This window comes from Amborella trichopoda, chromosome 13 (assembly GCF_054954075.1).
Source record: "Amborella trichopoda isolate Santa Cruz 75 chromosome 13, AtrichopodaSantaCruz75HAP2 v2.0, whole genome shotgun sequence".
Taxonomy (NCBI): domain Eukaryota; kingdom Viridiplantae; phylum Streptophyta; class Magnoliopsida; order Amborellales; family Amborellaceae; genus Amborella; species Amborella trichopoda.
In genome coordinates, this window is record NC_142348.1 from 49,754,430 (window position 1) to 49,782,178 (window position 27,749).

The window sequence follows — 27,749 nt, forward strand, 5'->3', positions numbered from 1 at the left end:
ACAGTGTGTTGACCGTATTAGTCAGGTGTGGGATTTGAATTTAAAATGTATAATTTCCTAGGCACGGGCTTTTGTAACTGCCACCAGCCAAATGAGAAAGGATGAGCCCGCCACCAGCCAAATGAGAACCAAATGAGAAAGGATGAGCCCGCCACTAGCCAAATGAGAAAGGATGAGCCCACATGTTGCGGGCTAAGTGAGCATAATGAGCCATGTAAGGGCCATACATAGTATATATGTATATATATACATATATACACCATTTATGCATATTAAAAAATTTACTTGTATGGTAATCAAGTATGTATGCAAGTATATGCGCTTGAACACTGAAAAACACATTGAAATCGTTGAATCACATTCACCGTGGCAATAAAATCAGTTTTCACTCAGTAATGTAAGATTATATAACATATCCATAAAGAACTCAAATACCGAATGGAAGATTTATCATATACTTTTTCAATCCAGGCCATTGTGGCCCTTTTTACTCAAGAAAGGCGCAAATCAACTCTTTTTTTTTTTTTTTGAGGGGGGTGGGGAGGGAGGGTGGAATGGGGTAGGGTCAGAATAAACCCCGAATCGCCTCCCCGCAAAAAAAAACCTGAAGAGAGAAAAAATGACAAATATGCCCCTTGCCCGAGGGGAATTTCTGCCTCAGGCAAGGGGCCAAGTAGACAAGCAGCCACTGCCCCGAAAGGGCCACCCAGGTGGCTGGTAGGAAGGCCAGCTGCTTTTGTATCTATAGCCAACCCCAACTTACTCATCCAAAGAAAGAGAAACTATCTTAATTTACAACAGAGATATAAAAGTCCACTTAAACTCTTAAATCCCTGCAATAATATTGTATAGTTGTTAATCAACAAATTGAAGAGAGAAGTAATGGAACTAGCCATCAACATGGAAACAAATTTAAATCACCAGTAATCTCCACAAGAGCACCGCCCATCTTTGAAGTGGTGAAACCTCTTGTTATCCCTGAGGATGATTTCTCTATCTACGATCTTCGAAACGATCTTGAACCAATTATGGCAATCTCCGCACACTCGAAGATTCTTGATGATTCTCAATGTGCTCCCTTTAGGAGTGCTAATAAGCCCATAAGCAAGAGCCAACCTCTCACTATGATAAAGCAATGCTTGCTCCTTTGCTTCCTCATCTATGTCATGGAGAACATATCTTGTATCTGGTTTATACCCAGCTTCTCTAACTTGACCACTCAATCCCTTCAGCTTCTCATAAGCTTCACTCTTTGGTGGAATTGGGTTCTCTTTCGCTTTGTTCTTGGTTCCAGTAATCTGGTTTCCTTCAGAGTCTGCGCTAGAATTTGATGGGCTCAATTGATTTAAGTGTTTGCTCCCATCAATTTCTCTTTCTAGGTTGTCATATCTCAAGCTTCGTTCAGGCCCTGATCCAGTATTCGATGGATTCAAGCATTTGGCTGCTCGTTTTTCTCTCTCTAGATCACCATGGATCTTAGAAAACTTCAGCAGCGTTTGCCATATCAGAGCACTAGGCTTCATTGGCATTTTCTTGATGAAATCTTCAGCTTCTTCAAACCTCTTTGATCTAGAGAGAAGATCAACTATAGCCACATAGTGATCCATCCATGGAGATATTGCATATTCCTTTTTCATAGAATCAAAATGAACCAGACCTTCCTCCACTGCTGATAAGCTTATACAAGCTGATAAAACCCCACGAAAAGTGTGACCATCGGGTGCCAATCCTCTCTCTCTCATCTGAGAAAACAAGTTCAATGCCTCTTCTCCTTGATTGTTCTTCGCAAAACCCATTATCAAAGTGTTCCAAGAAATTAAGTTCCTTTCAGGCATTTCATCAAACACTGTTTGAGCATCAATCATGGACCTACTCTTACTGTACATTTCCATCAATTTGTTGAAGATTGAAATACTGGGTTTATATGAAGACCTCAGAATATGCTCATGGAGCATCTTCCCTTCCTTTAATGACTTTGTATCTGCGCAGGCTTGCAAAAGAGAAAGATGGGTACTTGAATTCACATGAATTCCTTGCCTTTCCATGCCTTCAAGATATTCAATGGCTTCTCTAACCTTTCTCTCTCTACACAATTTGATCAAATCTGAGGTCGATTTTCTCGCAGTTTGAAGATCAGCTGCTTCTTTCTGAAACACGTGAAGACCAATCCGAGAACTTCTTGATCTCGGTTGCAAGTGAGAGATTCTCTCTGAACTTCCCGAAATGGAAGAAAGAGAAAGATGTTCGAAACTATGGCTCAGAGAGAAGGGTTTTGGCACGCCATTACAGCGACTGAAACAGATAGGATGAAAGGAAGAAGCAGGCAATGACCAGGAAGAGTGTGAATTAGGGTCTCCCGGCCTGAAAAGAGAGGCAAATTTTGAAAAAGTAGCCGTTGAGGCGCCATGAATCATGGTTATAGAGCGTATTTTCAGATGGAAAATCAGACTGGTTTTCTAGAGCGAGGAAAGGGTGATTCTCAGACGAAGCTTTTGAGGCTTAGAGAGAGAGAGATTTATTCGGTTCACTGTCTTCGGAGAAAAATATCCTCTTATCCATAGCGCCAGATACAGCGAAAAACAAGAAACAAGTAGAAGAGTTACCAGAATACCCCTGATAACAAAAGGGCCGGACCAAAATACCCCTTAGTCTAAGAAAATTTTGGAAAATCACGTATGCTCCCTTGGAAGCCTAATATATTTTCTTTCAAAAAATATACAACCGATTACTTTAAATCGGATAGTGATTGACTAAGCTCAATGGTCAAAAATAAAAAACACAGCCGTCAAATTCGACATAAGTAACTAGAATTACTTCCTTGATAAGAAGGCCTTCCTGGCATAATTTCTTTTAAATCTTAAATTTTGGGACCCATCTAGGAATAACTAATCAATGATTATTTTTATAATCAAGGAAATATTGGGATTGTATACAATGATACCATTTACATACCAAATCACAATTACTTATAACCATCCGATGTAAAATCCGATAGCTTATGTAGACAGGAAGATCACAACTACTTATAACCATCCGATGTAAAATCTGATAGCTTGATCGATGAAATAAATGCAGCCATCCAATTTCACATCCAATTGTCAAGATTAATTGTGACCACCTTGTACCAAAGGTAAATAATCTCATTATATGCTTTCTCAAAAATATTTTTATTGAGGAGAATCCATATGTTGAAAAAGTTACATCCCCAAAATTTAAGGTCCTAATATTAGTTGGGAAAGCTTTCTATGTTACCCCTACAACGTAAAAGTTCTATGCTCCCTTTACCATCCAGACATCTATTTTTTATCAAGAGAGCCACTCACCGTTTGATCATAGATCCGACGTTTCAAAGTATTTTATTTTTAGTTTTTTTAATACAATTTTTTCTGAATATGATATTTGGTATGTGTCATCTTCTCATTGGGACGCACCCATAAAAATATCAACAATACTTTTTCGATAAAAAATAATGACCAAAATACCCCTTAAAACTTTCAAGTGTATTTTGATCATTTATTTTATTGAAAATATTTTTTTTATATATTTTTCATTAGTGCGAGTTTAATAAAAAAATGGACGTCCAAATTTTGGTGTCAAAATAGTTTATAGAAAAATATTTAAAAATAAAATAATATAGAAATGTGACATTGGAGCAATCTTAACCCTTCATTAAAAAATGGAGGGTTTGAAAAGGAAGAGGATAGAACGTCTAGAGGGAACTTCTAAGTTGTAGGAAAACATGTAAAGCTTTCCCCATATTAATTATAACCTTATAGGTGGGGTTTTACCTACTAATGGACAATATACTCCCATTATAACCTTGTAGGTGGGGTTTTACCTACTAATGGACAATATACTCCCACAAAAGTATAAATATGTTTTGGCATTTTGAAAAGCACTATACACCAAAGGCATTTGTACCATTATTCTCAATAATAGGTGGGTGAGATTAACTGCGATTAGCGATGATGGACATTCACCTAGGTATGCTTTGATCACCACAATTGGCCATCAAGAAGAATGGACAGTCCATACACGAGTGGATTGTCATGTAAAATACAATGGTGGTGTGTGGTTAGCTACTTTGCCCTTAATTCGTGAGTTCAATGTCAATTAGAAAACGGTGAAAGAAATTTACATATAAATCCTATTTTATTTTTGATATATAAAAATAGTTTTCATATGTCACATTTTATAATTAAGTATCCTTTTATATTTCATATTTTACAACTAAGTGTAATTTTTTAGAACATAAAATGTAATTTAATTTTATCCTTTTTTTTTATACCTAGATTAAGCCCACATTTGGTATGTTAGTACGTTTATCCGTCATATACCTATAATTATTTTTAAAACAATTAAAAATAAAATTACCAACTACCCAACACCATTTAGGGATAGTTTGGTAAATTTATTTATTTTCATTCATTAAGATGAGAAGTATGGACTTACCAAATTAAACTTAATACAATATATAAAACAAGAGATAAAATTAAAACACACGTCTTCTTCATAAAAAATGGACTTGATTGTTAAATATAAAATATAATAGACTATTTTGATGGATGCCAAAATTCTCAAAATCATAATTATTACAATGTAAGATGAATTTGAAAAAATGAATTGGAGTCAGTAGCCTTCGAAGATTTATGCTAGACTGTCCATGTAATTGACATTAGACCCAAACCTTTTTTCGTTTTGGAAATTATCTTTAATGGTGAATCAAAGATCATCATAGGCAAAGCTTTTTCCAACTAATTGAGGAACGGTGAATCAAAGATGATTGGAGTAAATTCCTAATCGCACAAATCGGCCAGTGGGTAATGTGCATGTAGCCCTATAGAAACTTTAGTTCCTCTGAGTTCCACTGAACTATCTCCTGGCAAAAGGAACTATTATGTACAAAAAATCACTTGAAATGATCATCTTTATATTTAATAATACACAACAATGCGATAAATAGGCAATAATCAACATTTTTATCATACAATTTCACGTTCATTAATTGTGGGATATGCTGAGAATTTTCGCCCATAACCTGCAAAAAGCCATCTAATTCTATGTATCCTATTAACTGATACATTTCACATTGTCTAAAGTTCTATTGTTCACAATGGCCAAGTCTAAACTTGAATGAGGCTGAAGAGAGAGCTGAAAAACTTCAGAGAATTCCTTTAACAAAGACGCATGAACAATATCAAAAAGCTCGTGAGGATCTATAGCTTCTCCTACGAGCTCTGCAACACTGCCAACCTTACGGTCTGTTATACCACACGGCACTATATGATTAAATGGGGCAAGGTCATTTATAACATTCAGTGCAAGTCCATGATATGTTATCCACTTGGAGACACGTATCCCGATGGCCGCTATCTTCTGGTCGCCTAAAGAGTAAACAGCAGATTAAAAGTCTCACACCCAAACTCTGCTAAGACAAATGCATTACATAGGTAATGTATGAAGAGCCATGAATGATTGGTTTTTCTTCTCTAACACCAACAGCCATAAATATTTGTTGTTAAAAAATATAACAAGAACATTATTAGATTTAAATAAAAAAGATATCTTCTTGAATCATTTGAATTCCCCAAATTACTTATATTTTTCTGCATTGTTTTGAAGAAGTAATTTAAATTTAGAAATAAAAACAGCTTTAAAGAAACTTTTAAGTAGGTTTCAATTTTTCTTTATGTTCCTTTCTCTTTGCAATTTTACCCTTATTTTATTTTCTACAAGGTTTTCTAAGAATTACCCCAAAAAACTCAGTCATAAAAATCTGCCAAACAATAGTCACATGGCCAACAAATCCAGAGCATAAAATATGGTGAAATATTAACGCTAATATATCCATTCCAAATGAATAGTGACGGGGTGTATTTTTCCTTGCGTAAGATAGGGGTCCATTTTTTGCTTTACAGGGAGGTATAGATTTCTGATGAAAGGAAATTATGGGATAAAAGTGCAGTCGCAAAGAAATCTCCAATAAAGCACTAGATGTCAGACTATAATTTCTTCAACAGAAAACTACCAGCTAGAAATTAATACTAGATCATATAGGCATGGGTATCTGGATAAGTCTTGAGAGGCATGACCAGGAAGGACCTGCATTCTACTTGTGAGTATTGAGCTAATGAATTCATCACAGGAACAAGGTTCTTACAACTTGGTTTAATAGATCCAAAAAAGAGAAGCTTTAGAAAACGCAGTAATGGAAGTTTAAGACAATAGGGAGATGCAAGCCACTCAAGACAATGTCAGGATAAAAACCAAAAAATTAGTGAACCAATAAGGAGATAATTGGGAATGAATTGAGGTCAATAATATTCAAAACTACTATACAGTCCAAAATGACCCAACACAATAAAACACAGTGGGTGATTATTTCAAGTAGAGACTAGAAAAAGCATAAAAAAGTATGATCGACTCAAGGCATCTCTCAAGAGTGAACCAATTGACTCAGCTTAATAATTCCCGAGGAAAACACAAGGAAAATCAGGTTAACAATACCTGTAATTCCAGGCACAATTTCAACGAGTATGTTAAATGAAGTCTTAAGAACTTCGAAAAAACGACTGTTTTTACCTTTGTGCCTTGTTGAGCCATGACAGATTCAAGGCTTCTAGCTACCTCAGAACAAGCCCACGTGTTTGTGTGTATGTGTGTAAAAGACAGAGAGAGAGAGAGAGAGAGAGAGAGAGAGAATCGCACCAACCCAAACTCCAGTCAAGCCCTCAATTCGTGAAGCATTTATGAAAAAGCAGGATGCGAGAACTCGAATAACAACCTCCTCAAGTGACCGAAGGTACCAATGGAGATCCATTTTGTGATATCGTAGGTTAATAATAGGATAAATGACAAGCTACGAAACAAAACCAAACATCAGCGAACAGTTGAAAATTAACAAAAAATGAAAAATAGCTAAAAAGTCTCATATCAACATCGCCATTACAGTTGTATAATAACAACAACAATGATAGTATAAACATGCTTGCACAAATTTTTTACTCCCTTAGCAATTTTATCCTCCATAATTTGCTCAATGAATGAGCCTAGTTCACATAAATGGGGATTCTCTAGCATAAAAACCATGGAGTCTATGCGAGCTCTAGAGCAGAGCACCATATACAATAGAGAAAGGAAAACAAGATAAATCAGGAACATGGCATATATCAAACTTAAATGGCATCTGGGCAATTGAATTTGCAGTTTTGCAACAAAAGTACGGAAAGATTCCATATAGAATTGGGAGAAATATACCATAACCAAAAGGACTACAGAGTAACATAACCACCATCCAATGAAATGATGGATGATGATGGACTGTGGGGGGGGGAGAGAGAGAGAGAGAGAGAGAGAGAGAGTAGGACAAACGAGAACAGAAAATGACCCCAATGGTGGGTCTTACTTTCTCTCCATGACTATCCATTTTATCAGACAGTGATGATCCCCATGGTCTATGGCTTTCAATAACCCACTAAATTACAGTATAGCTCCCCTAGAACTTAACCTATCTTAAGAAAATTAAGCATAATACACAATCAAATGCTCACCTGCCCTGGACCATGATATGTGACCTCCCCCCCTCGTTCAGTTCGATAGACATCATAGGGAGGATCTTGTATATCAAAATTCAGGAACTTCTCTGAACTACTTGTGCCCAATGTGTACACAGGAGGGTGTTGTAGAATGATTGCAATGTCAGAATCATCTTCATTACGGTCCATCATAACCAGTTTCTTTTCCAGCATGGACTTTTGCAATAGCCATGCTTCTCTATAAGGAATAAGTTCTTTATAAAGATCATAGCATGCGCACCTTTGGATCCAAACCACCAAAAAAATTACTCTTCATGTTAAAAGGATCATATTTATGTCATAAAATAGACAACCATTAGTCCCGCAAGAGCCAACAGTAACCTAACCAGAAAAGAGTTTGCTCCTCTTCTGGTTCTCGATAGCAGCCAATAGGGGAAACTAGTTTAGAAAGAGTAATCTCATCTAAGGGATAATATGCTAAAAACCATAAAAAGTAAAAAATGGAAAATAACAAAACCAATGGGCAATGGAAAACAACTGTGGTGCATTCGAGTCAGCCAATAAATGGCCGAGATCAACATCATCATCATCATCCAAGCCTTACCCAAATGATTTGGGGACGGATGGCCGATATCAATAATTTAAATTAAAATTCATTAGAATTTAATTCAGTGAAAACTTTTTCTTCAGGAACTGACCAATCAGCCAAGCAATGAGATTTTGTCATACATTCTCAGAAAAATATTTGTTATTGATGCTTTCCTGTAAGCTTAGCGCTATAATGAATTTCCTACATGTGATGGTTTTCTTTCTTGTTTTAAGCTTTTCTTCAAATACTTTTCAAGTATATCAGAGTTTTAACCAATCTCATGGAGATGAATTACAAACACAACCTCTGGATTGCTTTATCAATCTTCATTCAATAGAATTCATCTCCAGACAATAATAATAACAGTAATAACCACCTAGATGAAAAATGTTACTCCAATTTATCAATGCTATTTCTCTTAGCTTCATATTTTTTCCATGAAATGAAAAACAGAAAACAACACGTTCAAAAGGAAAAAAAAAAAAAACAGAGAATCAAGGTTTTGGAGCAGAGAGAAAGAAAAAGGGGAAGACCCATGAAGTAGGAGCATTCTAAATGCAATAAAAAGCTTAGGACTGCATCTCTTTTAACTACCATCGAAATGTCTGGTTTTTTTACGACAAGGAAAATTGATTATAAGAATATATATATAAAAAAAAAAAAAAACACTTTGATCTAATAGGATGAAACCCAATTCACATGGAGGTGAAAAAAAAGAAGAAAAGAACGATCACCTGTTCTGCTGTAATTTCTCATTAATCTAACAATTTCAATTATACATTCGCAATTTTAAGTTTCAGAATAAAAAGGAGTATCAATACAAGAAAAAAATACCTCCTTTTTCCATGATTGCTTTTGACAGTAGCTCCTTTGATTTTCAAACTGGAAGCCCTAAACCAATTCTTCGAACGCTCGTAAGAAGGACATGTTACAGTAAAGGTGGCGTTCCCCAAAATCATGTTGATTTCTTAGTGCTCATCAAATATCAAAGTGAATTATAACAGAAACTTGCGAAAATTCAATTTTGGGGAAAGATCCATCCGTTTTCTTCATAATTAAAATTTAAAAATACAGTGTCCTTCTCATGTGACAAATGCCGTCCTCGTCAAAAGAGAGATGGAATTTGCCCCAAAAAACGTTACTTCTTAAGAATTTCACCACCATTTTGAATAACAGGTGCAGGAGGGCTGCAACGGGCCGGGCCAGGGCTGGCCTTAGGGCTGCCCTATTCCTATGAGGGTCGGGCCGTGCCCACCCCTATTCCCATGAGGGTCGGGCCACGCTGGGTAAAATGAAGAAAAAAAATGTAAAAAATAAAATAAAAGGTCGTGCTTGTCTTGACCTGGGCCAGACCCGGCCCTCGTGCCACATTTTGTTACCCAAGCCCTAGTATTTTTAGGGCCGGGCTGGGTGGCGGCCACCCAGCCATTGTCACCCCTAGGGCAGGGGCACGTTTGGATGTATTGGTTGTTATCGATAACTCACTACTTTAATAAAGTCAATTTCAATTATTAGTTATTCATTATTTAAAAGTGTCCATCATAAAGTTATTTGAGATAAACTTATAGGTCTTTTTACATATGAAAATATATACAATAAGTTCATTTGCCATTTGTACAAATATGTCATAATGATTCTAGTCTCTTAGATTTGAAGTTAGAAGGCGAAGAATATTTCATTTATCCAGCTCAAAGTCAACAAAAAAAAAAAACAACCAACTTTATAACGTACTCTAAGTTGTCGGGCTCGATATTTGATGGCTTGGATTATTTTTGACCTCTTTGTTCCACGGATAAAGGGTCTTATAGTATACAATCTTTTTATATATAAGTTTATCGTTTCAAAAAACTATATTTACTTTGCTCACACTAATTTACTTAATATCACATACTTTTTTGGCTAGATATAGCTAAACATAACTGAAAATCATCGAAAAAGTTAAATAATTAAAAAACATTGTACATAATATACGTATCAGATAGCTAACAAGATAATATTTTTTTGAATATATTAATTTTAGATAAGATAGTCTATTCCAGATAAACTTAATTATTAACTAAACATGCCCTGAAAGTAGATGATTCTAGGGCTGGCAATCGTCCAGGCAGCCCAGCACTAAAGAACTAAGGCCTAGGCCACAAAATACGAGTCAAAGGTTGGGCCACGACTAGACTGCCACGAGCCCAAGGCCAAACCTAGACCAAGCAGTTATGGGGGGTTTGCTTCGTTTGGATCCAATCCTTTTTTTTCTTTATTTTTTAGTTTTCTTTTATTGTATTTAATAGGGCTGGGGTCACAACCTCTACTATCAGGTTTGGGCTTAGCCAGGCCCGGGTCCCGCCCATTGCCCAGCCTAATTCTAAACTTTGTTATAGACAATATACTGCTTTTTTGTTTTTTATTTCCCAAGGCATCAAATCTGCACTATTTTTCAAGCTAACAATTATTCATATAAAGTTGAAATGCAGTCAGCGTAACGTAGAACTTTTGGGAAGGACAGAGGACTTCCTTTAAATAAGGAAAAAGTTTATATAAATGTGAAGCTCTAAACAATCAAATTAAGACGTACCTCAACAATTCATTAGAAAATGTTGTTTTGATGTTGAAAAACCTTCAATTCTATCATCTCGACCTCAATATGCATGGATATAAGAAAAATAGATTTCAAGTCTTGAAAATAATGCATCTTGTTATGTATTATCTAGACCTTCAATTTTCGAGATTTTTCAAGTATTCATAGATCTGCTCGATCTACACTATTTTTTAACTTAAAATATATTATTAGATATTGAAAATAAAATTCCAGGCCATCATACAAATTTACGATACTGAAACAACATATTTCAATACTATTTTAAGGTGCACACTACTTTGATTGTTTAGGGCCAGCGCCTTATTCAAACCACACCCTAATAAGACCTCATTTAAAATTTTAAAATTTTAAACGTTTAATTGCATCGGTCCCTATATAGAGCCAATTGCATGAACATCTAAAAGAAAAGTATTTTGTAGGTTGCCGCCTTATGGATTTGCATCTCAAATCTCATCGATGAATGCAGTTCCAAAAAACCTACAAATCAATCATTCTGAGCTCAATAATAAAATTAAATGTTCAAGCCCTAAATTTTTTTATCTTGTAACACTTTTCAAGGAGAATTTTCAAGTATTTATATATATTATATAAATACTATTTTTAGAGTTTTAAAATTTATGGTAAGGGATCCTATACTTTTTTACATACTTATAACCCAGTATTAGATTCTAATACTAAAGGAAGGTGGGTCCTGCTAGAGTTAGAGTAGTTGTACATTTTTTTGATGCCTAAAATATTAGAAAAAATATATAATGAGACTGTGTACTTTAGCATATGGTCACAATCATTGTTGGATGTAGAATTCAGTGGTTGTGGTTGTGCTAGTGACTATATTCTAATTTCAGTCAAACTTGTTTGAACTTTGTGTGACACTTTTAGTCCTCCAATTTCGTATCCAATTTTAACTTCCTTGTATATGAGTAATATACGGTCCTGCAAATTAATGGGTGCAATTTTGTAGGACCGTAGCTTAAAGATACTTGTTAAAGGCATACGTCAAACTTCCACTATTATTGAAATCTTTCATGATTGCTTTCTAACTAATTTTCAGCCTTCACTATGAAATTTGAAGCTATAAAATGATGCAGATTTAGCCGATCTATAAATACTTGAAATAGATGGCCTAAAAAACAGGTTATAAAATAAACTACTTTTATAACTTGAAGTCATTTTCTATCTATTATTGAGGTTTAGATGATTAATTGTAAATATGCTTTTATAGGGCCCCAATGTTGGAGTTGGTTGGGTGATATGGGGGCAGAAACTAGTACAATTTGTAAAAATAGGATCTCGAACTCTTTTTGTTTTTTGGTACACAATAGCGCTATTTCAAAACAATATTTGCGCCCCCCTTCCCTTCAATAGATTATTTGATGTACATAAGAATGGAAATTTATCATCGGGATACAGGAAAACGGATAGGTCTTTTTCAATGTTCCTAAGCTCTATGCATCCGACTTTAGAACCCACATAATAAACACCAGAGTCTTGATAGTTTAGAGAGAGAAAGAGATAAAATCGAGTAGAGAGAGAGAGATAGCCCATTGGTTCACTTGCTAGAATTGCAGAGAATTGTCTATTGAGAGAGGGTCAAAAAGTATCTCAAGTCTCTAAAATCGTATGGGTAGAAGGGCCCTTGTTATAGAGCACCAAGACTCATTTAGTATTATGATGGTTACATGCACCACCCAAGAGCTACAAGTTACATATGGTTACATGCACCCCGACAGCTACAAGTTACATCAACGAAGTGTGAAGTGCGCCATCAAGCGCCCTTGTGCCCTCGTACACGCACACAGACGTGTGCGAGAGAGTACCAAAATAAGATGAAATACAAGAAAGTTATCCCCATCTTGGAGAGAGTACCAAAAGAATATGAAATAAAAGAAAGTTATCCCCATCTTGGAGAGAGTACCAAAAGAAGATGAAATACAAGATAGTTGATCTTAATTTGGTCCAACTTCAAAGATATTTGTGAATCGAATAAGAGAATAGACTTAAGGAAAAGAAAGATGAATTAATTAATTCTCACAAACCGGTAGGAGGGCCCTTGTTATGGAACATCAAGAGGTTGCCCATTTAGTGTTGTGGTGGTTACATGCACCACCCAATAGCTACAAGTTACATGTGGTTACATGCACCCTAACATCTATAAGTTACATGAGCTACTTGCACTTGATGACAGCTATTATAAGCTTCTATCTCATCAACGGCTAGATGACCGATGGATGTCCCACACGCATCAACGGCTAGATCCATTTTATCAATGACTAGATGACCATTGGATGTCCCACACGTATCAGCGGCTAGATGACCGTTGGATCACCTATTAATCGCGCTCACAAAAAGATAATGAGCCACAAGCCTGACCAACCTGTACACATGGTCGTGCGAGGGGTGCCTCATGCATCAAAGTGTGCCATCAAGTGCCCTTGCCCTCACACAGGCACGTGCACGTCGCATGCTTTGCGTGCTCCACACATGTGCGTTCTCTCTCATTTGTACTTAGAGTATAATACATAGAAATGTATGCTATTAAATACAGCTCAAGATACTATCTCTTCTTCAATGTGACACTCAAACCCACATCTTTCTCTCTCTTTATAGAACATTTTAGGAAAGAACAAAAAAACCAAAATGATTGTTTTAATTTACTCTTAAGCATTTTACAAAAAAAAAAAAACTGACACCCAACCCAATAAAATAGTACCCAAATTCTCCTCCTTTATAATAACTCTAATAGCCCTTAGACAATAAAGTTATCATGTTCACAATATATCATGGGAGAACAACCATAGAGGAAAAAATGTGTCTCTTGTCATTTTGAAAGTAGTTGAGATGCTCTCAATCTTCCACAAATGGCATGTTTGATGCTCTATTTTCGAAGGCTTTCTTTTCTTTTTATTTCAATGGCATTTTGTTGCAAATCACCCTTAGATTGATCATGATTTTCAGTCAAAGTTCGATAGGAGATAATGATGTGGCATAGTTTTTAGCCATGGTCTTTACACTATGCAGATTATATTATCATTATCAGCATTATCTCAGCCTTATCCTATCATATGTCCCTACAAAGATTATATGTATTCATATGTCCCTACATAGATTATATGTATATGTTGTATAGTATACATGTTCACACATCATATGTCATATGGATGATGGAGATGAGCCGTTTAATAGAGATAGTGGGTAGATGGCCTGTACACCTACTTGTATGCCATTGAGGGATGGAAAAAGGATTTGGTGAGCTGGTTGACTTATCATTTGTACCCTCTGATTTTTAAGGGTTTTATAACTCAAAATACATCTTTGAGCTCTAAAACGACTGGTTTAATGATATTTGAAGCGCTATTTTAAAACTTGGCGATTTCCGATTTGAATTGTTGATTTGGATTGGAATCGATCAAAGATCAAATTGATTTTGGGATAGTATGGGTCCCGGCCTAGTTCTTCCCTAAAACCCCTTTTATATATGCGAAAATTTTACATAGAGCCGAGGCTGTAAACAATCAAATTTGAGCTTACATCAAAAATTTCATTAGAAGAGGTAGTTTTGATGCACAAATATCTTCAAATCGATCATCTCGACATTGATATGCATGGACATGAGAAAACAATGGATTTTAAGTTTTGGAAGTAGTGTGTTTTGTAACACATTTTTGGACCGTCAATTTTCAAGATTTTCAAGTTTTCATAAATCTGTCAATCTATACTATTTTTAAAACTTTAAACTTTATAAATAAATATGAAAATATATTTTAAGGCTATCACAAAGATTTCCAATATTAAAATCATATTTCTCGATACTATTTGAAGGTAGGCTCTAATTTGATTTTGGTCAATTTATATTTTACAAATTATTGTTTTCATATTTTTATTAGGTGCGTCTCGCTAAGATGTATACATGCTTCAAATTTCATATCATTCTTATTTGTAAAAAAAAAATTAAAAAAATTAAAAATTGAAACACTATCAAACAACTGTGACTATACGATGAATTTTTGGATGTTGATGAGGGTAGGCGAAATCACTGTTCATTTTTGCTTATAGGTGTTAGGAATAGTTTCCTTATATATATATAATACTTGACGTTGTTTTGCTTGGTCCTTCGGCCAAGAATGGCTAGCTCAACCGACGAAACTAATCAAACATCAGTATTTGATTGACTTTCAACCAAATTCAATTTTTATTTTGTACCAAGCCAGTTGGTGATCATGTCGGTTAAACCAATCATGTCTTGATCATTATCATCATCAAAGCCTTTTCCTAACTAATAAGGGCCAGCTACAAGAATCCAGGTCCGCCATTCTGTTTTATTAAGGGTCATACCCCTACTGAAGCCATTGGTTTCTATATTTTTTCTCACTAATTCAAACCAATCATATCTCGATGACTATGCTAATTAGCATGATGAGCGGTTAATATTAGGTTTTACCTAATTTAAATTTAACAAAATATTATTTACATAGATACATGCGACATGTCTTCTACTATATATAAACGAACAAACAACATTTCATCAAACTTTTGACTATGATATACCTATAGGCGAAAATAAATAGTGATTTTTTTGTCTAACCTCATCACCGCCCAAATTTCATCGCATGGTCACAATTGTCTGGTAGTATTTTATTTTTCATTTTTTTTCTATAAAGCAGAATGATTTAAAATTTAGAGAGTATGTATATCTTACTGAGGCGCTTCTAATAATAATATAAATAAAACAAATTATCTAGGAAAAAAATTGGCCAAATTACCCCCGAAAAGCTTTGGGGGTATTTTGATCAATTTTTTCATATAAAATATTTTTTTTATATTTTTCGAAGATTCTCATATTTTTTATGAATACATGCTCCAAATTTTAGATCATTTTGATTTATATAAAAATAAATAAAAAAATGAAACACTACCAGACAATCATGACCGTACGATGACCTTTGGACGGTGATGGGGGTAGGTGAAATCACTATTTATTTTTGTCTATAGGCGTTGCATAGTATATATATATATATATATATATATAGTAATGATCATGTGAGAACCTCTCACACTCATATGTGTAGGACCTCAAAAGATCACCATTAAATTTGGTGCAGATATTTAGAAAAGTCAAGTCTTATACCCATGTGATAACTTTTCTAGATATCTGTGTCAAATTTCATAATGATTCTTTGGGGTCCTACATACATACGTGTGGAAGGTTCTCATAAGATCATTACTTATTTATATATATATATATATATATCGCCTCCAGTACATAAATTGCCAAATTTGGCAAAGAATCACCTACTTTCATAGTCCAACCACTGACATTCACTTGCAAATTGTCTACAACTTTGGTCCCAAAGCAAATTTGGAGTCCATCCATTGGCATTCATTGCCAGCTGGAAACAATTAAATAGAAACCTTATCTACGACTTTGGTCCGAGCGCTACCTCTCCAAATTTATAAAATATCAAATATAAATAGTGAAGGGAAAAATTTGCTCTAAACTACCTCTCCAAATTTATAAAATATCAAATACAAGTAGTGAAGGGAAAAATTTGCTCTAAACAATCAAATTTGAGCTTATCTCAAAACTTTCACTAGAAGATATTGTTTTGATGCTCAAATATTTTCAAATTGATCATCTTGACATCAAGATACATGGACATGAGAGAAAAAAGGATTTCAAGTTGTGGAAATAGTGTATTTTGTAACGCATTTTTGAACTGTCAATTTTCAAGATTTTCAAGTTTTCATAAATCTATTGATCTACACTATTTTTGAAGCTTTAAACTTTATAAATAAATATGAAAATATATTTTAAGTACAAATATTTTTAGTATTGAAACTACATTTCTCAACACTATTTGATTGTTTGGAGCCTAGGCTCTATACAAACAGCACCCAATAGTGAAAGCACAAGTTTTTGACGAAACAAAACCGGAAACTAAAACTTGCAAAAGTATTATTGTAATGAACACACGCGAGCAACCTCTCTATACTTTCTCCTAATAAACAAAACTGAGATATTTCTCCCTATCCAACCGTCTATTCTAGATGGCTCACAATGTTACGCTCTGTACTATTTTATTTTTAATTTTTTTTAAAATTATTTTGATACCAAATTTTGAGCATCCACTCCTCCTTTAAACTCTCACCAGGAAACAATATCAAAAAAATATTCTCAATAGAATAAGAGCTTGTCTAAAAAGAGACTGTATATCTTTGGGTGTGGTTTGCATAAGGTTGCAACCTTAAACAATCCAATTAAGGCGCACCTCAAAATTTTATCCTTAATGTAATCTTAATATTAGAAATACTTAAGATGGCTTGAGAATCTATTTTTATCTTTAATTATAAAATTTAAAACTCTAAAAATGGTTCAAATCAAGTCCAGATAACGTGTTACAAAATACACTATTTCGCGGACTGGAATTTTTTTTTTCTATTCATATTCATACATCTCGAAGTCGAGATAATCAATTAGAGTTTTCCAGCACTCAAATAACCTTTATGATGGATTTTTGAATTGCACATGTTCTACATTTTTAAAGTTACGACTTTATATAAACTTTCGTTTATCTTTTGTACGAGGATGTCATAATCACTCGGTGTAAGAGTGTCATTGAATAGAGACAAAGTTCAAAAAAGAAATTCTTGAACTTTTTGACTCACCCTAACCATCCAATTTGACATCTAATAAGTGGGAATCGTTGTAACATATTGTACAAAAGACAAATGGTATCTTTGTAGACAATCCCATAAAATAAAATGATCAAAATGCCGCAAAAAGTTTCAAGAGTATTTTGGTCATTTTATTTTATCATTTTTTTAATATATTTTTTAGGTGCATCCCATTGAGATGATGACACCTATCAAATTTCATATCCATATAATTTATAAAATAAATTAAAAATAAAATATCCTAAAGCAACGTCGGATCTAGATCAAACAATCAGTGGCTCACTTAATCAAAATTGAACAGTTGGATGGGAGAAGTATTTATCTTCCATACAATAGGAGAAGTATAGAAACCTTTCCCCACGCACATTCATGTATATACAATTTGAATTCATTGTCAAGAAGCTATTAATAATTCAGAAAATGAGAAAGTTTACAATAATACGCTTTATCTTCAATTGGTTGTCCCATTGGATGCAGCTTCTATAAGGCCTCGGCATTATGGAAAAAGTAAACTTTAGTTTGAAACATCGTATGAAAATTACTTTGGGCATGAAAAGTTGTTGCGATAGCTCCAAAATCTATTTCTACCATCGATTATAAAAATTATAGATAAAAAAGCGGTATAGATATTGTGAATTCATGAACACTTGAAAAGGGACAATATATATAATATGTTACAATATATGTTATTTTTAAAGCTTGAAATCTTTTAATTTTTACAACCATCATAGTCAGTTCGAGACGATCAATTTGAAGGTTTTCTAATACCGGAACAACAATTTTAAGTGAGTTTTGAGGTAAGATTTTATTTTATTTCATAAGGTTTAGGCCTTATTTTAACCTTTTCCTTATTCTAACAAAAAAAAAAAAAAGAAGTAGAAAAACTATCATCAGGACTCATGGGCTATGGAACAGTACAGGTCCAATACCTCAAACTAAATCTCATATATCTCTGGATGGGCAACATTATGTGCTATTTGTTAAAAAATTTTTTTTGGAAGAAAGGCTAACTTTCTCACCTTACATACTTGTATATCTCATCTAGTCACTCTAAATTTAAATAAAAAAATTCAATGCCCTATAGAAAATATGGGGTAATATTCTACCATTTGTGTTGTGAATATTAGCCATCTAGGTCACCTTCTATTGTTCCCTAGGAGCCATTCATTGCATAATTACTCCACTTGCTTGTTTGCTTACATAATCTTTGTCCCCAAAAATAAAGTACGATTCTTAATTGATGTGGCGCAACTATTTACCCAAAAAACAAATCTGTCCCAAAAAATAAACTATGATTCTTAAATGAAAAATTAACATAAATATGCCTTATTTTTAAGGAATTTTAAAAAGTATATAAAAAATGTAATGTTTGCAAAAATGTCCCTTTCTTTTGAACTTTTTTTTTTTTTTTTTAAATGCCCTCAAGTTTGCTACTTACAGAGTATTAAACTAAGTCTAAAGACTGAAAATCATGAAAATAATGTTATTGCTAGTATTAAAAATTGTCTTGGCTAATATATTGTTTGGTATTCTCGGTAGCGAACAAAATCTTCCTTTTTTTCTTTTTAAAACACAGAAATCAGTTGGTACTATCAATATCAAACATGATATTAAGCCAAGACAAGGTCGGTACCAAGAGCACTAAACATTATTTTTGTAATTATCAGGGTACAGCTTTAGTTTGGTACTCAAGGACAATTTGTGAATAAACATAAGTTGGAAAAAATGGAACATCTTTGTGAAATTTAGAATTTTTGAGACATTTTCTAAAAAGGTGCGGTTTCAATAAGGTTGCAGCGTAAAACAATCCAATTAAGGAGAACATCTAAATTTTATCATGAATATAATTTTGGTATAAAAAATTCTTTGGATGGCTTGAGAATCTATTTTCATTGCTAATTATGAAACTACTCTTAAAATGGATCAAATCAAGGAGATCTGTAAGCCCATGAAAATCTTGAAAATGGACGGTCCAAAAAATGTGTGGCAAGATACATTATTTTTCGGACTTTAAATCTTTTTTTCTTTTCATATATATATATTTTTTTTCTTTTCATACTGATACATCTCGATGTTGAGATGATCAATTAGCAACATCAAGACAACTTTTTATGATGGATTTTTTAGGTGCATCTTTAATTCTACATTTTAAGCTTTTTTTTTTGTCTAAATATCCTCAAAATTAAGAAATGTTTGCGTTAGTTTCCCTTACTAAAATTAGCAAACCCCATACGAAAATTTTGCCAATTTTCACCCTCCCAAAATTTCTTGACATTGTACCCGAAAATGGTTTGATAGGGCTGCATATCTATCAAAATAAGTAAATCATCACCTTATAACTTACTGAAAATTATAGTTCAAACATTGAAAAATCTTTACAATGATTATCCGGGCATGAACATTATGATTGTAAAGAAATAAAAAAAAGATTTTAAGCTTTTAAAATATTGTATATTGTAACAAATGATCTAGACCGACTATTTTATCCTAAAAAAGTACTACTAGATTAACAAAATTTGTACTATTTTTTAAATTTCAAAACTTTATTGATAGTTTTGAAAATTGATTTTAAACCTGGGGATGTGGGCTTTATTTTATTTTCATGAAACCTAGGCTGCAGAAAAACTTCATTTCCTAAATTAGGGGTGCGTGACTCGGAGGCCAGCACAAGCGTCCATGAATCTCCCACACGTGTTGGACAGTTATGCGCATTGGACCCGCGCAAATTCATTTTCCAACACTACTTTTTAGGAAAGTAATTTACTCAGTCTCTGCACAATTACAATACGAGAAGTTCCCGGTAGAAAAAACTAAAAATTTCACTCTCTCTCTCTAAACTTTCATCTCCCTCTCTCCTTCTTGTATAAGAGTTCAGAAAAAAACTAATTGCTGTCTCTCTCTTCTCTCTCATTACAATTTACTTCATAAAGTCTTGTAAGGATCTCGGAGAACTGAGTTTCTTCCCTCTGCCTCTGCAAATTTTTTGTTCTTTTTGTGAAGAGATCTGAGAACAGGAGGAAAAATGGGGAAATTGAAGTATTTGATGATGAAAACAGATGAGGCGAACTATGACATACTCAATGCTGATTTCAATGAGCTTGGTATGTCAGCTCGGAAGCTTGCCAAACATGCCCTGGCTCTTGGAGGAACAGGCCTTGGAACAGCCATTCTCAAATGGTTTGCTACCTTCGCTGCAATGTGAGTTTCCGCGTCGATGGATTCCTTGCTTTTTCTTTGATATTTGTTCTGTTCTGTTTTTTTTTTTTAATGTCAAGTTTGTGTACGTTCGAGTAATTTATGCGTGCAGTGGCTTTCCTTGCTGAATTTTGATATGCTTTGTTGTTGTTTCTATTCGATTTGGTTTTCAAATGAGTAATTATTTATTTTATCTGAGATAAACTTGATGGATTCCATGATAATTTTTTTCTCAGTTGTTTTAATGGGTCGGGTACTGAGAAATTGGGTCTGGTAGCAAAACTAGGTTGAAATTGAGCAGGTAGTTGGAAAGGGGTAATGGGCGTTATGTTTTTGACGTGTTCGTGATAATTGTGTTTCTGGAATTGCATTTACGGTTGATATTCGATATATTTTAGTCAAATTTTGATATATTTTGATGTTAAGCTTGCTAAGAAATTGATCTAACTTTTTCATTTTTTCTAATTCTGGGTAATACTTCTTGGTATTGGAATGAGATTAACAAATCATTTTTCAGGGACAAAACTAAAGAGCAATATGAATCATCTATTTCTTACTTCTGAAACCTTCGGCTTAATCTCTGTGAAAATTTGTTGCTAGGCCCTGGTTTTTGTAGGATGCGGATTTGCAAATCAAGCTGCTAAATCATATCTAGCATCACATATTGATTTAGTAGTCTACTTTTGTACTAGTTAATTGTTTTACATCGTCTTGAATGTACTTTTTCTTTTTCTTTTTTCACTTAGAAGATCAAGGTCTTAAAGAGTTAATTTTATGATCTATAGAGAACCCAATGGACAGATGTTTTCGAGGAAATTCAGATTTTGTTGCTGCAAGTTATTACATGCCCTGAACTCAAGTTCTAATGAAGCTTCTGAAAACGATAGACTAATTTTGCATTGCTTTTTCAAACCTCCCCTTCCCCCATAATGTGAGATTCATTTCCCCCTACCATTTCTACGAAGTGGATGAACTTGTTGGCCCGGCAGTGATGGATTTTGTGAAAAAAGAGACTGCTTGCTCATTTTTGCTGCAATATATTTGTCATTTTGCCACTCAAAAAATCTATAATGGTTGGCTCTGATGGATTTTTGAAGAAGGCAACAGGTTGATGTTTGTGCTGAAATATTTTGAATCCATTCATTTGTTACACACCCAATCTCTGAGAAATTGATGCCTTATTTCATTATGATTTGATTGATTATGCCAGATTACCAGTAATCTTGATGGTAGAAATGGTTTTTTAAGAAACTTTTTGTTTGCGAATTTTCTAAGTCTGCAACACTCTTTGTAGCCTGACATGCTACAGATGTTGCTGAAACAGACACGTCTTCAAATGAACACAATGTAACACCCGAGTAGTAACTCACAGTCCATGATTCAAACTATCCTGAAGTATTTGATGGATCATCCTGTAACAAACCAAAAAATAACTCTCTCACAGTCCAACCAAAGTATCAAACCCTTACCATTTTTTGAGGATGATACAATTGTAGAGTTTGTCTTGCCTCAAAATATATCTTACAGTAGTTTGCTACTGCTGTTAAACAAAGTGTAAGCTGACATTTAACAAACATCACATTGAGCACTTTATACACTGAGGCATCAACCTTTTTGACACCTCCGTGCCTTGATGACTCTGGGAATGAATGCATACATGTGAGTTTCCATTTAGAATTTCCTCAGGAGTATATTAGTAGAGTTTCCTTGAAAAATAAAAGTGTCTTCCTTGTTTTGAATCACTTCCATCCCAATAAAATATTTTATGAGTTCACATTCAACAAAAAAATGAAATAAAATAAAATAGAATATTTCATGAGTTGGGAGTTGGGAATTGTCATTTTGTGACCATGCATCATAGTTCACGTAATTTCTTCAAGTATTTCTTGAATACTGAAAGTATAAATCAAATCATCAGCAACAAAAATACTATGAACAAATGGTTCTTCCGCTTTTATTCACCTATATACAGAAGGTTCCCTTTTACCAACCTTACATCCAATAGCTTGAAAAAAATGCTTCAAATAGTGTGTCCCATGGGAATGATGCTTGTGTTGAACCATAAAGGATTTTTTTAGTCTAATCGCTTTATTTCCTTTTCCTTCATAACATACATCTCTTCCTCAATGAGTCTTGGTTGTTGCAGATAAAGATTTGGAAAAGTATACAATGAGACCATTTGTCTTTGGTATAAGGTGGTCACAATTAAGCTTGACCATTAGATGTGAAATTGGGCCGATGCATTTAATCCATTGACTAAGCTCAAAGTTCAAAAGAAATTTGCTCGAACTTTCCAAGCTATCAGATTTCACATCGGATGGTTAGAAATAATTGTGACCTCTTTGTACTAAAGGTAAATGGTCTTATTGTATACAATCCCTAAACAATTACCTACAGATCTTGCATTATGTCTTTTCACATAAACATCAGTGTTGAGCTCTGTTTCCAATATCCATTTGGTCCTGCTATCCTCCTTCTTTCATTTGTTTTTGCTTGCTAAAGGCAAGCATTGTTTCATCAACAGCTCTTCATAACTACTTTTTACCAAATTCAATAAATCGAGGTGGATGAAAAACATTTTGTTCACTAAACCATGATAAAGAAATAAGCTCATTCAGATATTCCAAACAAAATAAAAATATTGAGTAAAAAATGGCTTTGAAATTTATTACTGTGCCAATTCTGGCTGTCCATTCAATTTTTGAGCATCGTATGGAGAATTGATTCGTATGAAGCTGTATTGAGCTAATGTTGTGGCTGAGAAAATTGAAGATAAACTTTAGCTTGAGATTATTCTGGGACCTCATGGCCTTGGCATCACATCATATCATGCTTGTTTTTTCTTTTGGGCTCTCTTAATTGATGTATCGAAATTTGGGAGAAGAAACTACTTGCAGCACTAGTCCCCATTGATAAATACATTGATATTGTCCTATGGAAGTAAAGCATCGCTTACAAACCTTAAAAAGAGTGCCTGTCAATGTCATCCATAAGAAAATCTTCTTGATTCCAAGCTAATACAAAATCATCTGTAATATCAGGCAAACATCAATATTTTGCTTGGTGAACCATTGACTTTTCCTGTTAATCTTTGAGCCACAGCAATTACTGAAAAGAACTTAGTGTAGATTGGACTTAAAAGTCATTGTGGGACAATTGATTTTGGAACTTTTTGTTTTTTTTCTTCATCATTCGTCATATGAGAAGTAAAGCATTGCTTACAAACCTTAAAAAGAGTATCTGTCAATGTCATCCATAAGAAAATCTTCTTGATTCCAAGCTAATACAAAAATCATGCGTAATATAAGGCAAACATCAATATTTTGCTTGGTGAACCATTGAATTTTCCTGTTAATCTTTGAGCCACAGCAATTACTGAAAAGAACTAGTGTAGATTGGACTTAAAAGTCATTGTGGACAATTGGTTTTGGAACTTTTTGTTTTTTTTCTTCATCGTTCATCATATGAGAGTTCAAGGTGATTATTATGGAAAGTTTACTTCCTTTTTAAATGCTACCCCTAAATGTTTTTTGTCATGTTACATTTGCAGGTGTACTAGACTCATCTTGTGCTATTTTGATGTATTCATTATTTTGCAGATATTTACTCATATTGGACCGAACAAACTGGAGGACAAACATGCTGACTGCGCTTTTAGTTCCATACATTTTCTTTTCTCTTCCTTCAGTTTTGTTCTCTTTTCTAAGGTGAGTAGTTTCTTTTCCTTGGAGTTGGTGTTGTATTTTATTATTTCTTTTAATTTTTTCATTATGGATTCGCACTAATGATATCATACACAATGCTGCAGAGGAGAATTTGGGAAATGGGTGGCATTCATTGCTATTGTTTTAAGGCTCTTCTTTCCTCGTCATTTCCCAGGTATGGTATCTGTTCTACATCAATCTAATGTCTGTTTCCCTTAGTTTTAAATACATAAGGAAAATGTTTTAGTTGACCTTGTTATATTGCATAGCCGACCCCAATTAATTGGGAAAAGGCTAAAATGATGATGATGATGATGATGAGCTTGTTATATGAATGTAGAACGAGTTTGGCTTCAAAGTTCTTTTTGGCAGCTTGATACTCCAATATCCTAGCCTCAGCTTGCATTACCTTTAGTAATTTTACTGGTTTCTACTTGAACAAAATTTTCGCCCTAATTCTGCATGATTCATTCTTGATCAGTGTTTGAGCATTGTTTATCACAATAGAGCGACCTAATAATGTGAAATGATTTGTGTTTTTTTGGTTGCTTGGTTGTATGTTGTATAAAAAAGATAAAAGCAAAATGAGTTTTTTTTAGTCCGAATTTTTATTGATTTTGAGACTATCGAAAAATCATCTCGGCTTCAGTGAACTCTCTGCTTTAGTGAAATTTCCAAATATGTAACTTGCAAATAATATAGACGAAACATGTCTAAATTATTGTTTATTTTCTTATTGATATCCTTCGCACTTAACTCATCAAATATTTCATCTGTTCAATGCTCATATTTGTATACTTCCTATGCTTTATGAAGTTGCTCTCCTCGACCTTGATGAACTTCAAAACTACATTCTTATGCAACATTTGAATCTTTTCCTGTTGCAAATGTAAATAAAAGCTACACACAAAAGCATTCTTTTAAAGTTTAGGTTTAAAGCCCCTTAGTTGTTGTTCTTTAAATACTCTCTCATTCTGAGATGCTGATTTTATGCATGGAATGCCCGCAAGATGAACAAACTTCATTTATCCTGTGCGAGAGATGTGATGAATGCATTGTGACTGAGAGAATCTCCAGACATGAACTTTCTCTCACACCCAATTTTCTCTCACCTACTCCATTGTTGACTACCTTATCACTAAAAATTCTCTCTATACTCCTCGAATACAGCTTTCCCATTTATATGTCCATCACATGAATAAACTGAAGCAAAGTTTGAATTCCTAAGAATTTCTTACACTAGACATACCCACCCAAAGATATAAAAGACTCCAACAGACCTTCTCACACTCGAAATCCCCCATGATAGACTCATAATGTCACTCTTGCAATTTCCAAGTAATCATTACTATTGTGCAGATTGGTTAGAAATGCCTGGCTCTTTGCTTCTGCTTCTCGTCGCTGCTCCAAGCTTCTTCGCCCATACTTTGAGAGACAGTGTAGTAGGTGTGGTGGTTTGCTTGATCATAGCTGCCTACCTTTTGCAAGAGCACATCCGAGCTTCAGGAGGGTTCCGGAACTCCTTCACTCAGAGCCATGGCATCTCAAACACAGTGGGCATCATCATACTTTTGGTATATCCCCTTTGGCATCTGGTAGTTCTTTTTACCTAGAATTCGCACTCCTATTTCCCAGTGGTTTGATACTGGCTTAATACTCTTGGCAAAACTATTCCAGTTCTTGTTTATTGTTTGGTCATGTGAACTATAAATTTGTTCCTCTTTTTGTCGTTTGGTTGAATGAATTGGACTCCTGTTGGTGACGTTTGATGGCTTAATTGTGTTAGTTTTTCCTTATGTATGGTGCTTGACTCCATTCAAGTCTGTTGTAATATGCTTCTCTCTCTCATACACACAAAACAAAGGAAAAAATAGAAACCCCATTTGTCTTCAAGATCTCTAAGTTACTTTATTACATCGATGGTTTCAGAAAACTCTAATTTGAGAGGAAAATTTTGATGGCCTCCATTAAACACAATTAGTACTGTAAATCTATTATCCATTATTTATCAAATGATTCTACACTCACATGAAAGCATTTGTTCCGTTCATTCACTTGGTAAAATTATATCAAGGAATATTGCAATTTGTGCACGGCTAGATTTTGTCTTTGTCATCGTCATCGTCAAAGCCTTTTCTCAACTAATTGGGATCGGCTACACGAATCTTGGTCCACTATTTTACTTTTGTATGGCTAGATTTAAGTGTTAAAAATAATCATTTGATGGTTGTTTAGTGGATCTCAAAATTTTACATGGAAGAAGTCCCCTTGACAGATCATTTGGTGATACTTGGTGGATCCAAAAATTTTATATCGATAAAGTCCTTTTGATAGCTCTTTTTCCCTAGGGAGTAAGTGTACAGTTCTTCCTGTAAGAGCATCATGCTTCAAGTGCTCAGTATCAAAGTAATATTTTATTTGCAATCAGCTTTTGGCTACTTAGTGTGAACTATGAAAGTTTTTATGGTTATTTATAGAACTGTGGAAGTTACTAACAATTAAGGGCGTTTTTACAATCACTCTAAAAACCAGAAGCGATGGCAGGATATCTATTATTATTTAAGAATAGATAATCATTTTTTGAGATACTTGTTAATATTTGAAAGGTGACAATCCAGTGTTATCAATTTCGCTTAGCTTTAAGTCTACGGGTTTTTGCTGCTATACCGAAGCAAAGTGTAGATTGCTATAAAATAAAATTTTAAAAAGTTACTGATAAGGGAGACATGTCTTTGTTTTTCTTTTCAAAATCTATCAGATCACACTTGAAAAGTTGATTTTTTTGATAATTCTTTTGATCATATTTTAAATTGCTCATAATTTTTTATCAAATGTCAAATAATCCTTTCTTGGCCAAGCACTACTTTCTAAGTGGTGGTGGAGATCTATTGTGGAAAGATCCACAAATGATCTTATGGCTGCATAAGGAATGGATTATGCCGGATTTATTGGAAGAGGAAGAGGAGGTAGAGGACAGTCTCAAATCTGGAACGGGATCCTTGCTTATAAGGAAGTTGTCAGAAATGTGAGGTGGGAGGTGGGTAGGGGTAACTTGATTGATTTTTTATTGATTTTTGGAATCATAAATTGGTAGAACAAAACCTGCTGAAAGTTCAATATAGATAATTATTCAAAATGGTATTTAATAGTTCTCTCAAGGTGGAGGAAGTGTATTCTTGCTCCCCAAATAGGATTGCTTGGGATATTCAACTCATTTACAATAGAATTCCGGATAGCTTGATAAATCAATTTTGCAATCTTACGACTGATTTAGAATCCGTACGCATTTCTTGGAATCATGATGATGAGGTGGTGTGGGAACTAAATAAAAAAGGGGACTTTTCGGTTAAATCAATGTATTCTCTTCTTTTCCATGATAGAGTGAGATGGGAACCACCTAATATTAAAGTAATTTGGAATGGCGTATTCCTCATAAAGTTCACTTTTTTCTTGTGGACTTT

The 27,749-nt window shown here is 34.2% G+C and overlaps 3 protein-coding genes across 7 annotated transcripts; 1 reads left to right on the plus strand and 2 right to left on the minus strand.

The window, feature by feature from the left end:
• Positions 1–804: 804 nt before the first annotated feature.
• LOC105421565 (pentatricopeptide repeat-containing protein At2g15690, mitochondrial-like) lies at positions 805–4,848 on the minus strand. Its single transcript, XM_011629428.3, has one exon. It carries the CDS (start codon positions 2,412–2,414, stop codon positions 918–920), a length of 1,497 nt encoding a protein of 498 aa, XP_011627730.1. The 5' UTR covers positions 2,415–4,848; the 3' UTR covers positions 805–917.
• Positions 4,849–4,909: 61 nt separating this feature from the next.
• Positions 4,910–9,588, minus strand: LOC18445993 (octanoyltransferase LIP2p, chloroplastic). 5 transcript variants are annotated; one of them, XM_006856119.4, is made up of 4 exons: positions 8,959–9,588; positions 7,551–7,815; positions 6,709–6,859; positions 4,910–5,384 (listed from the first exon to the last, which is right to left on the minus strand). In XM_006856119.4, the coding sequence occupies exons 1-4, from the start codon at positions 9,081–9,083 to the stop codon at positions 5,071–5,073; spliced, it is 855 nt and encodes a 284-aa protein (XP_006856181.2). In that variant the 5' UTR covers positions 9,084–9,588; the 3' UTR covers positions 4,910–5,070. The 5 variants fall into 5 exon arrangements, with proteins under 5 accessions (XP_006856181.2, XP_088712915.1, XP_088712916.1 ...); XM_088856789.1 differs by having other exon boundaries at positions 4,910–5,376; positions 8,959–9,586; XM_088856790.1 differs by having other exon boundaries at positions 4,910–5,376; positions 7,551–7,773; positions 8,959–9,580.
• Positions 9,589–20,260: 10,672 nt separating this feature from the next.
• Positions 20,261–26,065, plus strand: LOC18445992 (Cold acclimation protein WCOR413 family). The gene is made up of 4 exons (XM_006856118.4): positions 20,261–20,587; positions 24,184–24,291; positions 24,393–24,463; positions 25,648–26,065. Exons 1-4 carry the CDS (start codon positions 20,412–20,414, stop codon positions 25,899–25,901), a joined length of 609 nt encoding a protein of 202 aa, XP_006856180.1. The 5' UTR covers positions 20,261–20,411; the 3' UTR covers positions 25,902–26,065.
• The last annotated feature ends 1,684 nt before the right edge of the window (positions 26,066–27,749 follow it).

Coding starts and splice junctions, on each gene's coding strand:
- LOC105421565 (XM_011629428.3), bottom strand. CDS start 2,414: ATGATTCATGGCGCCTCAACGGCTACTTTTTCAAAATTTGCCTCTCTT.
- LOC18445993 (XM_006856119.4), bottom strand. CDS start 9,083: ATGATTTTGGGGAACGCCACCTTTACTGTAACATGTCCTTCTTACGAG. Junction 6,860..7,550: donor CATATCATGGTCCAGGGCAG/GTGAGCATTTGA, acceptor TTTGTTTCGTAG/CTTGTCATTTATCCTATTAT. Junction 5,385..6,708: donor CTTGACTGGAGTTTGGGTTG/GTGCGATTCTCT, acceptor TTTACTCTTTAG/GCGACCAGAAGATAGCGGCC.
- LOC18445992 (XM_006856118.4), top strand. CDS start 20,412: ATGGGGAAATTGAAGTATTTGATGATGAAAACAGATGAGGCGAACTAT. Junction 20,588..24,183: donor TTTGCTACCTTCGCTGCAAT/GTGAGTTTCCGC, acceptor ATTATTTTGCAG/ATATTTACTCATATTGGACC. Junction 24,464..25,647: donor CTTTCCTCGTCATTTCCCAG/GTATGGTATCTG, acceptor ACTATTGTGCAG/ATTGGTTAGAAATGCCTGGC.